The sequence below is a fragment of the Vicugna pacos genome, chromosome 14 (genome assembly GCF_048564905.1).
Source record: "Vicugna pacos chromosome 14, VicPac4, whole genome shotgun sequence".
Taxonomy (NCBI): Eukaryota; Metazoa; Chordata; class Mammalia; order Artiodactyla; family Camelidae; genus Vicugna; species Vicugna pacos.
The window spans coordinates 21,242,263-21,257,057 of record NC_133000.1 but is presented as its reverse complement, the minus strand read 5'-3'; the positions used below and the strand labels follow the sequence as shown (position 1 = coordinate 21,257,057).

Genomic DNA, 14,795 nt, shown 5'->3' with positions numbered 1-14,795 from the left:
TGGATATTAACCCTTTATTAGATACATGATTTGCATATATTTCTTCCATTCTGTATGTTTCCTTTTCATTTTGCCTTTTTTTTTTTTTTGCTGTCCAGAGCTTTTAGTTTGATGTAGTCCCACTTGATTTTTGCTTTTGTTCACCATGCTTTTGATCTCATTTCCAAAAAATTATTGCCAAGACCAATGTCTAGGGGAGCTTTTTCCTTAAGTTTTCTTCTAGCAGTTTTACAGTTTCATTTCTTACATTCAACTTTTAAAATTTAATTAATTTTTTAAGATTTTAATACATTTTTAGTTAATTTTTGTGAGTGATACAAGATAGGGGTCCAGTTTTATTCTTCTGCATGTTACTCACTCTTTCTGACACCAATTATTGAAGCGACTATACCTTCCCTGTTGAATATTCTTGGCTCCCTTGTCAACTATTAGTTGACCCTGTATGTGAGGGTTTATTTCCAGGCTCTCAGTTCTTTTCCATTGGTCTATGTTTCTGTTTTTATGAGAGTATCATACTGTTTTGATTATTGTAGTTTTGTGGTCTAGATTGAAATCAGGAAGTGTGATGCCTCTGGCTTTGGTCTTCTTTCTCATTCTCAGGATTACTTTGATTGTTTGGGGTAATTTGTGGTACCGTACAAATTATAGGATTCTTTTTTCTATTTCTGTCAAAAATGCCATTGGAATTTTTATTGGGATTACATTGACTCTATAGATGGCTTTGAGTAGTATGGACATTAAAAAATATTAATTCATCTGATCCATAAACACGAGATACCTTTCCATTTGTTTGTGTGTTCAGTTTCCTTTAATTTCTTACAGTTTTCATTATATAGACCTTTCACTGCCTCAGTTAAATTTATCACTAAGTATTTTATTGTTTATAATGCATTGTGAATGCAGTTGGTGTTTTCTTTATTTTTCAAATATTTTGTTGTTAGTGTAAGCAAATGCAACTGCTTTCTGTATTTTAAATCCTGCAGCAGTACTGAATTCATTGATTACTTCTAACAGAGTTTGTTTGTTTGTTTTTGGTGGGAGGGGGTCCTTTAGAGTTTTCTGTGTATGAGATCATCTTGTCTACAAACAGATAATTTTACTTCTTCCCTTCTAATTTGGATGCCTTTTTTTTTCTTGCCTGAGTGCTCCAGCTAGGACTTTCAATACTGTGTTGAATAGGAGTGTTCAGAGTGGGCACCCTTGTTCCTGATCTTAGAGGAAAAACTTTCAGTCTTTCACCATTGAGTATGATTTTGGCTGTAAGTTTGTCATATATGAACTTTGTGATGTTGAGATATGTTCCTTCTAATCCCAACTTGCTGAGCATTTTTATCATGAACGGAAGGCTTTTTCTGAATCTGTTGAGACGATCATACGATTTTATCTTTCATTCTATTAATGTGGTGTATCACAGTTGATTTGCAAATGCTAGCCATCCTTACATCTCAGGTAAATCCCACGTGATCGTGATGTATGATCCTTTTAACGTGCTGTTGAATTCAGTTTACTAATGTTTTGTTGAGAATTTTTGCATCTGTGTTCATTAGGGATACTGGTCTGTAGTTTATAAGACTTGTAGTGTTCTTTTCTGGCTTGGTTATCAGGGTAATGCTGGCCTCCTGTAATGAGTTTGAGAGTTTTCCCTTTTTGATTTTTTGCAAGAGTTTGAGGAGGACTGACATTAATTCTTATTTAAATGTTTTATAGAATTCACCAGTGAAGCCATCTGGTCCTGGCCTTTTTTTGTGTTGGGAGGTTTTTAATTATTGGCTCAATATCCTTGTTTTACTAGTCTGTTCAGATTTTCTTTTTATCATGATTCATTTTTAGTAAGTTGTATGTTTCTAGGAATGTATGTATTTCTTCTAGGTTATCCAAGTTTGTTGGCCTATAATTGTTCATAGTAGTCTCTCACAATCCTTTTTATTTCTGTGGTAGCACTTTATGTCACCTCTTTTATTTCTGATTTTATTTGAGTCTTCTCTTTTTTTCTTATTCTGGGTAAAAGTTTGTTAAATTTGTTTTACTTTTCAATAAACCAGCTTTTAGGTTTCTCTTTTTTTTAAATGTATTTTTATTGAAGTACAGTTAGTTTACAATATTGTATCAGGTTCTGGTGTACAGCACAGTACTTCAGTCTCAGGAACATACATGCATTTGTTCTCATTTTCTTCTTCACCGATAGATTACAAGATAATGAATATGGTTCCCTGTGCTGTACAGTATAAACTTGTTTAGCTTTCTTAATCGTCCCCTCCTCTTCTGATCACTTTCATTTATTTCTTCTCTGGTCTTTGGTTATTTCCCTCCTTCTGCTGCCTTGGGCTTAGTTTGTTCTTTTTCTAGTTCCTTGAAGTATAAAATTAGGTTCTTTATTTGAGATCTTTCTTTTTCCTAATGTAAGTGTTTATCACTATAAACTTTCCTCTTATAACCACTTTTGCAGTGTCTTACAGGTTTTGATGTATTGTTTCCACTTTCATTTGTTTGAAGATATTTTTTGAGTTCCCTTTGATTTCATTTTTTATCCATTAAACTGTTTCAGAGTGTGTTAACTTTCATATATTTGTGAATTTTACATCTTTCCTCCTATTACTGATTTCTATTTTTTTACCATTTGATCAGAGAAGATACCTGGTATGATTTCAGTCTTCTTAAATTTGTCAAGATCTGTTTTGTTACCTATGCTGGAGAATGTTCTGTGCTCTTGAGAAGAGTGTGTATTCAAGTCCGGTATTTCCTTGTTGATTTTCTCTCTGGATGATCTATCCATTGTTGAAAGTGGTTTACTTAAGACTCCTACTATTATTGTATTGTTGTCTGTTTCTCCTTTCATACCTGTTAATATTTGCATAATATATTGAGGTGCTCCAGTGTCTTTTCCCATTCCTTAACTTTCAGCCTATGTGTGCTCTTAAATCTGAAGTGAGTTTTTGGTAGGCAGCATATAGTTGGTTCCTGTGTTTTTGTCTGTCCCACCACTCTGTATCTTTTGATTGGAGAATTAAGTCTATTTACATTTAGATTAATATACATAAGGACTTACTAATGCCATCTTATTGTTTTGGGGGCAGTTTCATAGTTCCTTTTTTCCTTTTTTTCCTCTCTTGCTGCCTTGTTTTGTGGATTGATGATTTTCCATAGTGATACAGTTTTGTTTCCTTTTCTTTATTTTTTGTGGATCTGTTTTAGACTTTTGCTTTGTAGTTACCATGCTGTTTGTGTAAAAAATATATATATATGATCTCTTTCATAGTCTGTTTTACACTGGTAACGACTTTGGTTGCATACAAAAGTACCCTTCTACTTGCCCCGTTTGTTGACTTACAGTATTATTTTGATGTTACAATTTACATCTTTATATACTGTGTGTACATTAACAAATTGTTTTAGCTGAAGCTATTTTTAATACCTCTGTTTTTTAACCTTTATACTAAAGTTAAGTAGCTCACACACCACCATATTACAATATTAGACTCTGTGCTACCTTTACCATTGTTTTGTATATTTTCATGTTGGTAATTAGCAGCCTTTCATTTCAGCTTGAAAAACTCCTTTCAGCATTTCTTATAAGGCAGTTTTATTGATGATGAATACTCTGGGCTTTTTGTTCGTGGTTTTTTTTTAATTAGGGAAAGAATCTCACCTTCATTTCTGAAGGACAGTTTAGTTTGGTAAAGTATTCTTAGTTAGCAGAGTTTTTTGTTTTGTTTTGTTTCAGTATTTTAGCTATATAATCCCATTCTCTCCTGATTTGCAAGGTCTTTTTTGAGGTATTTGCTGACAACATTATGAAATTCCCTTCTATGAGAGAAATTCTCTTTTCTTGCTGCTTTTAAAATTTTGTCTTTGATTTTAGACAGTTTTATTGAAATGTATCTTGGGAAATTATGGATCAAAATTTTGAGGTAACCTACCAGCTTCAACTTGGTCCCACAGATCTCTTCCCACATTTGGCAAGTTTTCAACCATTATTTTTCTTAAGTAGCTTTCTTCCCCCTTTTACCTTCTCTTCCTCTTCTGAGACTCCAGGGGTGCATACGTTATTTCTCTTGATGGTGTCCCAAAAGTCCTATAGGCTTTCTTCATGCTTTTCACTCTTTTTTCTCCTCTGATTGAATAATTTCAAATGATCTGTATTCAAACTCACCAGTTCTTTCTTCTGCTTGGTCTAGTCTGCTGCTGAAGCTCTCTATTGAATGCTTCAGTTCAGTCGTACTCTTCAGTTCCAAAATTTCTGCCTGGTTCTTTTTTATGTTTTTTGTCTCTTTGTTGATTTCTAATTTTTTTCTTTTGTTTTCCTGATATCATTGTTTATCTATATTCTCTTGTAGCTCTCTGTGGGTCTGAAGAACAATTATTTTGAAGTCTTTGTCAAGTAGTTCCTGAATCTCGATTTCTTTGGGCCAGTTACTGGAGGTTTACTTTATTCCTTTGGTAGACATTTTCCCCTGATTCTTGGTGATCCTAGCAGCTTTGTGTAGATGTTTACACACTTGAGAAAGGAACCACTTGTTGTAGACTATATGGACTGACTTTAGTAAGAGAAGACTTTCACCTGTGGGTGGGGGCACACTGGAGCATACTGTGACTCAAGGGCTAGTGGTACAGGGCACCAAAGTGTAGGGGCATGTGGCAGCACAGGGTCTGGGGAAGGTATTATCTCTTTAGCTCAGGCCACTAGGGTCCAACAACTGTGTGATCCTTGGCAAGCACTACAGGAGTTCCATGGTGGCTGGAAGGGCTGTTGGGATTCTCAGCAGCACTTTCAGCTTCAGTAGCTAGAGACCAGGGCAGGCTGTGGTGGTGGTGGTGTATGTCCTCTGGTGGCTGGGGCCAGCTACAGATGCCTGTGTAGTGGCAGGGGCCAGTTGCAGACACACACAGTGGTGGGGGTCAGGCAGACAGCAAGGGACCCTGGCTTTCAGTGTGCTTTCCTGTTGCTGTATAGTCTCCCCCTTAGGGTAGTCACCGCAGTGTCAGGAGTCAGGCTAGGGGCATGCAGGTGTGCAGCTGAAGGGGCCAGCTACAGATAAGTGTGGTTGTACAGGCCAGTGAGAGAACGTTGGGCCTGATTCCGGCCCACAAGCAGCTGCAGGGGCCTGGTTGTTGGCATCATCTCCTATGCTGCATTATCTCACTCTGGTCATGCACAGTGCAGTAGAGGCTGGTGGTGGGTATCAGGGCAGTGCATGCAAGTGCACAGCTGGAGGGTCTGGCCTCAAGTGCACAGGTGGCAGTGAGGGTCAGCCATGGGTGTCTAGGCTGGCATCTTGCACAGAGGCCTTTGCTGACTGTGGTGTGGTTCCCAGGCTCTGGCAGGGGTGAGGGCAGAGGGACTCAGGCAGTTGGCATTAATGAAAGGTAAGTAGTGGTGTGGCAACATACCAGGTGAAATCTGTAGGGCATCTGCAGCAGCTGTCATGTCTGTTCTTTCTTCAGTGGCAAAAGCTGCTGAAGTTGTCTGTAGAGCAGGTCCCTGTGAACTGCAGTCACTCTCAGTCCCTGACTTTTTCCCTTGTCCCCAGCCATCTCTTTATATACATAGCTCTAAACTTCACCAGTCTGGGTGGGATGAAGCCTAAGCAGGACCTTCATGCAGTGGTCCACAAGGCTGCATAAGCGGGTCACTCACCCCACTCTCCTCTTCCTGGTGAGGGAGACTTTTTCCAGCTGGTGAGTTTGCTCTTGTCTCTGAGCAGTGTCAGCTTGGGGGATAGGATGATGCAGGCAAAATAAAGTTGTCTTCCTTCTCTTTTTTTGAAATTACTCTCAGGGTTTTTTGTTCCACTGTGTTGCTCAGATTTCTTAAATGGACTCCAGAGCTCTCCTAGAGCTGTTTTTGTTCATGAATAGCTGTCTAATGATGATCATTTTGTGGGGATGGAGGCTGGAGTCTCCACTGAAGATTTTTTTGTTTTGTTTTGCTCTGTTTTTTCTTAATGAATCAGTTCTTATTTTTAATTGTCTTCTATTACATATCCATTTATTAATGGATTTTCTGTTTCTTCATTTCTACTTCTATAATTTTCTTCCCCTGACTTTTCTTTTTTTATTTTTTTGCTGCAGTATAGTTCATTTACAGTGTTTCAGATGTATAGCAAAGTGATTTATATATATATATATATATATATATATATATAAATATATATATATATATATATAAATTCCATATGGAATATATATATATAAAACTCTGTTCTTTCAGGTTCTTTTTCATTATTGGTTATTACAAGATATTGAATATAGTTTCCTTTCCCATACAGTAGGTCCTTGTTGGTTGGTTATCTATTTTATATATGTTAATCCCAAGCTCCTAATTTACCACCCCCTTTCCCTTTGGTAACCATAAGTTTGTTTTCTATGTTTGTGAGACTATTTCTGTTTTGTAAATGTTCATTTGTATCATTTTTTTTAAGATTCCACATATAAGTGATACATATTTGTCTTTCTCTGTCTGACTTCACTTAGTATGGTCATCTCTAGGTCCATCCATATTGCAGCAGATGACATTATTTCATTCTTTTTTATGGCTAAGTAATATTCCATTGTATGTATAGATAACACATTTCTTTTATCCATTCATCCATCAATGGACATTTAGGCCTGTGTTTTCTATTGATTTCCTATCTAGATGATTTGCGCATTGATGTAAGTGGGGTATTAAAGTCCCCCATTATTATTGTATTACTGTCAGCTTCTCCCTTTATGTTGTTAACGTTTGCCTTATATATTGAGGTGCTCCTATGTTGGATGCATGTATATTTACAATTGTTATGTCTTCTTGAATTAATCCCTTGATCATTCTGTAGTATCCTTCTTTGTCTCTTGTAGCAGTTATTTTAAAGTCTATTTTGTCTGATATAAGTATTGCTACTCCAGCCTTCTTTTGATTTCTATTTGCATGGAATACCTTTTTCCAACCCCTCACTTTCAGTCTGTATGTGTCTCTAGATCTGAAGTGGGTCTCCTGTAGACAGCATGTATATGTGGGTCTTATTTTTGTACCCATTCAACCAGTCTCTGTCTTTTGGTTGGGGCTCTTAATCTGTTTACATTTAAGGTAGTTATCGACACATATTTTTTATAGCTGTTTTGTTCATTATTTTGGATTTATTTTTGTGGGTCTGTTTTTATTCTCCTTCTTTCTTTCTCCTGTGATTTGGTGACTATCTTTAGTGTTATGTTTGGTTTCCTTTTTCTTTTTTGTGTGTATATCCATTATGGATTTTGGTTTATTGTTACCATGAGGTTTTTGCTATAGCAGTCTATATATATATATATATATACATGGCTTTTTTAAGTTGCTAATCTCTTAATTTCATTTTAGGTACCCTGCATTTGTACTCTCCTCCCTTCACAATTACTCATTTTGGTATCATATTTTACAGCTGATTGTTTTGTGTATCCCTTAACTGCTTGTTGTGAATACAGATGATTTTACTACCTTTGTTTTTTAATCTTCCTCCAAGTTTGTGTGTGGATGATTTCCTACCTTTACTGCATGTTTGCCTTTACAAGTGAGTTTTTCCATTTTATAGTTTTCCTGTTTTTAGTTGTAGTCTTGTCTTTTCCAGCTAGAGAAATTCCTTTGTCATTTGTTGTAAAGCTGGATTGGTGGTACTGAATTGTCTTACCTTTGCTTGTCTGTAAAGCTTTTGATTTCTCCATCAGATTTGAACAAGAGCCTTGCTGTGTAGAGTATTCTTAGTTGTAGGTTTTTTGCTTTCATCACTTTAAATATATCATGCCACTTCTGGTCTGCAGAGTTCTTACTGAAAAAGCAGCTGATAATATGGCCATTTGTTGCTTTTTCCTTGTTGCTTTTAGTATTCTCTCTTTATCTTTATTTTTGTCTTTTTAATTATAATGTCTAGATGTGTTCCTTAGGATTAATCCTGTATGGGACTCTACTTCTTAGACTTGGGTGACTGTGTTCTTTCCCACGTTAGGGAAGTTTTCACCTATTATCTCTTCAAATATTTTTTCAGGCCCTTTCTCTTTCTCTTCTCCTTCTGGGATGCCTATAATATGAATATTAGTGTGCTTCATATTGTCCCAGAGGTCTCTTAAACTGTCCTTTCTTTTCATTCTTTTTTCTGTTTTATGGTAGTGATTTCTACTACTCTGTCTTATAGCTTACTGATCCATTCTCCTGCCTCATTTAGTCTACTGCTGGTTCCTTTCTAGTGTATTTTTCATTTCAGTTATTATTTTCTTCAACTCTGGTTATTCTTTATATTTTCTAACTATGTTAAAAAAATTCTAACTTCTCATTCTGTGCATCCATTCTCCTCCTGGTCTCTGATCATCTTCACGATCATTACTGAATTCTTCCTCTGGTAGAGTGCCTATCTCTTTGTCACTTACTTCTTTTGGGATTTTATCTTGTTTCTTCTCCTAGAACATATTCCTCTGCTGCCTCATTTTGTCTAAGTGTCTATTCGTATTTTTATGTTTGTGGTAGGTTAATTACATTTCTTGACCTTGGAGAAGTGGCCCTCTGTAGAAGACACCCTGCATGTCCCGGCGGTGCACTCCCCTCACCCAGTGGCCGGGGCCAGCTGGTCCCAGGGTAGAATCTGTCCCCCATTTGTGACTCATTCCACAGGCTATGGAATCATTGTTCTCTTGTTTCTGGTGGGTGAGTCTGGGTCCTGACCCTCTGGTGGGCAGCGTTCTGTCTAGGGCATGTCTAGAGGCAGCCGTGAGCTCAGGAAATCTTTAGACAGCCTGTCTGCTGATGGGTGGGTCTGTCTTCCCACCCAGTTAGTTGTTGGGCCTGAGGCGTCCCAGCATTGGAGCCTACAGGCTGTTGGGTGGGGCCAGCTCTTGGCCAAGCAAGATGTTAGCCTCCAGGAGAGTTGATGCAGTGGAATACTCCCTGAATGTCCACCCCCAAGCCTTTAGGTCCCCAGTGTGAGCCACAGCCACCCCTCAACCCCCCTCCCCCACCAGGAGACCCTCCAAGACCAGCAGGCAGGTCTACCAAGGCCCCTCTGAAATCACTACTTCTGCCCTTGGTCCCGGTGCACATGAGATCTGTGTGTGCTCTTTAGGAGAGAAATCTCTGTTCCCCTCCGTCCTGTGGAGCTCCTTCAGTTAAGCCCTGTTGGCCTCCAAAGCCAAATGCTCTGGGGGCTCCTCATCCCAGTGCCAGACTCCCAGGCTGGGGAGCCTGATGGGCTCAGAACGCTCGCTCCTGTGGGTGAACCCCTGCAGTATAACTATTCTCCAGCTCGCAGGGCCCATCCGAGGGGCATGGGACCTGATTATATCACAAGTGTGCCCCTCCTGCCGTCCTGCTGATTCCCTCCTTGTGTATCTACACTTGCAGAAGATCTTTTTTGTAGGTTCCAGTCTTTTTTATCGATGGCTGTTCAGCAGTCAGGTGCGGTTTTGCTGTGTTCATGAGAGGAGGTAAGCTTAAGGTCCTCCTACTCTGCCGTCTTGACAAGATCTGGCACTTCTCCTGACTTTTCTTAAGTTTCTTTGTTTTTGTTCTTTTTTCAGATGAACACTTAGACTATTGACAGGAGGTGAGGAAGGGATCTGTTCTTATTTCTTAATGAAAATAGTTAAGGCTGCATTCTCTCTGAATATAATTCTGCCCATATATCATATAAACTTTGAGTGATGCTTCCTTGATTTCCTTGTTTATGAAACAGTTTCATATTGTGTTTTTTGCTTACTCTTCTGACTTGGTGGTTTTCCAGAAGGACTTATTTTTCAGTCTCCACACCAGTGGGAGTTTTTTTTTTTTCCCCACCTTTCTTACATTGTGTTCAGACATTATAACCTTTACAATTTTTGCATTTTGAATTTTGGAAATTATTATGGTTTTGAGGAAGAGCTTATGTAATTTTTTTTGTAACTGATCTGAAATTATCTGAAAAGAAGGTATATTCTCTGTAATATATTTTATTTTCAGACTCTTAACCTTTTCTTTCAAATACAAACTTCTTTTCCTCTGATTATGTCAAAGAGTAGATCATACTTCACTGCCACTTCTGTTAGCCTCCACTTAAGAACTTCCTAGGACCATGATTTCATAAATGGAATCTTTCTCTATTTTATCTTTCCTGTAATCTCACTTAAGAAGAAATAAGATAACTTGATCGCTTTTTCAAAATACAACACAAAACACCAAGATTCAGTGAAATAAATGAGTCTCACATAGATTTTTCTTGGACAGAGATTCGTTTATCTAGTGACCAAACCCTAGTGCTCTTCATTACTCAGATCTTTCTCTACTTGGCTAATGGAATTTCTTCGTCTCACCTGGAAACAGTGGTCTAGGGGAAAGAACATAAGTTCCAGGTCTGCACAGGCCTGGGTTTTAATCCAAGCGATACTACAACCTTAACACTTTGGTTTACCAAGTTTTTTAAACCTCTCTCTAACCCTCAGTTTCCTCTCCTGTAAAAATAAAGTAAAAGGCCAAGAATTAATATCCACTGTAGGGGCTACTACCCTTCTTGGAAAGCACCATTGTTGGCAGTCCAAGGGAAAATAAGGAAGTGGAAAAAGCAAACAAAAATGGCATTTAATATATATTTTTAATACGATAAAGTTTGGAAGGTATCTGTTTTCAGAACAAATCAGATTTAATACCTGTTCCAGTGAGAATTCCTATTTCCTGCCTCCCTTCATTAGATTTTGAGGAAATGTTGTATGACATGATGATCTACTAAGGGAGCTTCCGCCTCAGGTTTTATATAGAATAGTTCTGTGTTTTTCATTTTTCTGGTGTTGAACTAGCCATTACTGGTTTGAAATTTTCTTTGTTCTTACATTCTTTGTAATTATATTCTCCTTTATTTTGTTTTTTTTTATAATCCTAGCAAATTTCTCAACTATAGTTACATTTTAAAAAATTATTACAACGATTAGAGACCTCTTTTAAACCTGTGTTTTTATCCATGTATATCTAGCATGGAACATAAAAAGATCTCTCAATACTTTCGCCAAAGACCTTTCTACATAGTCTGTGTGAGAGGGAGGCAAATTTAGTATCTTGTCCTTTTAAGATAATTGAACTGAACAGCTTATGTTAAATTTTAATTCTAAGCAAACACATAAAAATTAAATTATTTTTAAACTTAAGTTATCAAGAACCATAGTTGATGAGAAATCACTATTCTTGTCTCTCTGGGTTTTTGTGAGAAGCATGTATCATCCACTCCAGTGCTTCTTTCATTTGCAAATGACAAATCCTGGAGTGTTTGGGGTGCAGAGGCCTCAAGCATGGCTGGATCTAGGGACTTGAATACAGTCATCAGAACACTGGACGTCTTTGACTTCTGTCTCTGCATTTCTCCAACTGAGCTCCCTTTCTCAGGCAGGCTCTCCCCACTTGGTAGCAAAGCTTTAGGCTTATATCATATGTACAGTTAGAGGTCCTAGCAGAAAGAAGTGCTGGTTTACCAGCTCTAAAACGGGTCCTGCTTAGCTTTCATCACATACCCAGTTCCCGTTCCAGAGCTAACCACTGTGAACTGACTGGACATGAACTGAATTAAAATTCATAGAGAAGGGAGAAGAGGTGGTTCCTAAAAGGGAAAATAAATGAAAATAAAAGGAGTTCTAGTGCTAAAAAAGACCCTCAAAGGGCCAAAATAAAAAATATTTTTACCTCACGTGCCCAGTGCATTGTCGGGCCTGTAGCGACATTCAGTACAGCTGCTGTCATTGTAACTACTACTACTCTAGACCTGCTGTAGCCTTTCAGACCTCTCCTGGCCTCCGGGAAAGGTTTTCCTCTCTGTTTCCCTGAATCAAGATGAATGACTACATTACCTGGGTTCTTCTGAGATTGAGGAGTGTAGATCTGTACCAGCCTTCACTCTTCTCAGATAGGGTTTCTTAACTCTCACTGTCTGAGGCTTCTAACATTTAAGCCATCCGTTTACTTTTTCTTCCCTTTTCTCTCCTATCATCACTCTTCCTTTCATGCTGACCAGGTAATCTTTTGGTTTCTAGTGATAGAAACTTGAGTTACCTTAGATTTTGTTTTTTTGTTTTTGTTAAAGGGTTATTAGTTCAGAGATTCACAGGAAGGTTCTACCTACAAGCTACAAGAGGGGCAGGGAACTTAGGCTGAGCCTCAGGGGTGACTGGAACTGGGTCTGAAACAGTGCCAGGATACTCCATCTCCCATCCTCCTTTTCTTTGCCAGCTGTATTCTCTTATCTCTGCAGAACTCCTTTCTCTAAATAGGAGGATATGTGGTTCCCAACAGGTTTTACATTCTTAGCCACTAGAGAGTTAAACATAATGATCTTTCTGGTCTATGTTCAAAAAGCCCGTGGTTGGGACTGATGAGTGTGATATGACTTAACCTGCTCCTTCACAGGCCAGTTGACTACGTAGAGGGTTGGGTACTGTGATAAGCTCGTATTCATCAGTTACTGGTCTCTGGGCTAATCAACTGATCATTTGTCCTAACCATGTGGATAGTTGAAGGGTTAATTCCTAGAAAAGGGGTGCTAGGCAAACAGTTGCATGGAGAGGGTAGAGGATATAGCTCAAGTGGGAGAGCACACGGTGCCTCCATTATACACACACACACACACACACACACGCGCCAGCCAGCCAGCGAGTCTTAATTACCTCCTCCCCACAAATAATAATAATAATAATAATAATAATAATAATAATAATAATAATAATAGTTAAAAAAAAAAACAGTTGCATGGAGTCTACTAGTCCAGGACATTGAGATTCCGTGGTCTTCATCTTGTGCTGTGTAAGCTCCCAGAGTCCTTGCCAGTCCATGGCAAAGTCAGTTTCCCTAAGTACCTTTCACTTACCCTCTATGGAACTTATACTGCTAATCATATAGAAGCAGGGCCATTTCCTTTGACGACATACCCAACAGTAACAAACCCAACAGTAACAAAAGAATAGATGGGGCTTTTCCTCATATGTCCACCTAAACAAGTTCTCAGTATCTTAAATAACAGAAAATCAGTATTTGAGGGGAGGGAGGGTATAGCTCAGTGGTAGAGCACATGCTTAGTATGCACGAGGTCTTGGGTTCCATCCCCAGTACCTCCATTAATAAATAAATAAACAAACCTAATTACCTCCTCCCCCTCCCCCAAAAATTTAGTATTTGAAAATAGTTTCCTACTCCAAAGTGACCAGCTCCTAACTTCTATTAGTGTCATTAGAAAGATAAGCATGAAGCTTTGGTGTACTCACACATTATATGAAAGTTTGTCTTACTCTGTCAAATAATGGTTTTATTTTCCCTTTCTGTTCCAGTGAGGAGGTCGATTTGGAACTTCCAAGCACTGAAAATGAGTATGTATCAACTTCAGAAGCTGATGTTGGTGGGGAACCCAAAGTGGTTTTTAAAGAAAAAACAGTCACTTCTCTTGGAGTTGTGGCAGACGGAGTGGCCCCGGTCTTCAAAAAGAGAAGAATTGAAAACGGAAAATCTAGAAATTTAAGGCAACGAGGTGATGATCAATGATTGTAAAAAAGTCTTTTATATGTGCTTTTTGGAGAGAATGGAGACTATACATCTTAAAAGCTCCTCTGTATTTGTTTTTAAGTACTTAAATGCTAAGAATTCTAAATATATTTTATGTGAATTTAAAATAAATATTTTTTCATGTAAAATTGATTTTTGTTCCTAAAATGGAAGCCTACCACATTGCATTGTAATACAGTGTATTATTATGTTCAGTGTCTAAACATTGCTAATTATGTCATAATATAAGATGCTATGTATCTGTTATTTAAAACCTGGAAAAGTAAGGTCTTTATTCTATCCTTACTCATATGAACGTACTTGTACTGCACTGAAAATGAATTACTTTTGTACACTGATGTTAATAGTTATCCAAGAAAGAAGAATTAGCCCACATAGGGGCAGACTTACAGCACATGATGATTCATTTCTGAGGATCCTGTCAGAAGGCTAATGTAGAAGATGATGCACATTGGCTTAACTTCACGCAGTGTGAGGTCCAGGGCCAAGAGCCGGGCCTGCAGCTCAGGTAGTGCTTAATACAGAGCGAAAATTGGACCAAAGGTAGAGAGCTGTACTTACCTAATTCATTGCAAAGCAACAGCCATTACTTAAGCAATTTTACTTTGAGTCAGGCATCATGCTAGGAACGAGGGATGTAAAGATGAACAAGACATATCCCCGTTCTTCATGACTTCTCATTCTGATGGAGTCCTTTTTCCCCTAGTCATGCACTGTGTATAGTGGCCTTATATGTGCTGGAGAATATTTTTTAGGGTTTATTTAAAACTGTGTAGGTGAAGGCGTGAACAAAAACAGTAAGGTCTCTGGCTTCTAACAGGTTTTAGTGTTCCCCTAGACAACTGGAAATGTCTCATTTCCTGGTTAAATTAAATAAAGTGGAATTTTCCTATTTAATTCATCTCAAGTAGGTACCTTCCCATTATTATTCCAAATTCTTAAAATTCTATTTTTTATAAATTGTACAGTAGTTAACATTTGGTAGTAAATACTTGTCTTTTTAAGGTTACTAGTGTACATGTAAGAAAATGATAGCTTATTAAAAACTTTATGAAAGAGTAAATTAAATACTGGGTTTTTTTTTTTCCCTTCTAATACTGATCAGAGTCAGCTTAGCATTGGTGAGACAGTATTTGGAGACTGTATTTGTTCAGTTTAGTTATTTGGGTGTTTTGTGAATGTGTAGCGTTGTGGAGAAGCATTTTACATTCTCGAAGCCCATTTGTCATCTCGCTAAGCAGTGCATTTTGGTGCTTGACTCTCCTCAGTTGGAAAAGATAATAAGACTGTAAAT

The 14,795-nt window shown here is 37.9% G+C and overlaps 1 protein-coding gene across 1 annotated transcript in view; it reads left to right on the top strand.

Annotated features, from left to right (window-relative positions):
* Positions 1-13,666, top strand: part of WBP4 (WW domain binding protein 4) — a 32,568-nt gene extending 18,902 nt beyond the window's left edge. Inside the window, exon 10 of the mRNA XM_015248964.3 lies at positions 13,270-13,666. Coding sequence (XP_015104450.1) covers positions 13,270-13,480 — 211 coding nt within the window. The 3' untranslated portion in view covers positions 13,481-13,666. The remainder of the gene's footprint in view (positions 1-13,269) is intronic.
* The last annotated feature ends 1,129 nt before the right edge of the window (positions 13,667-14,795 follow it).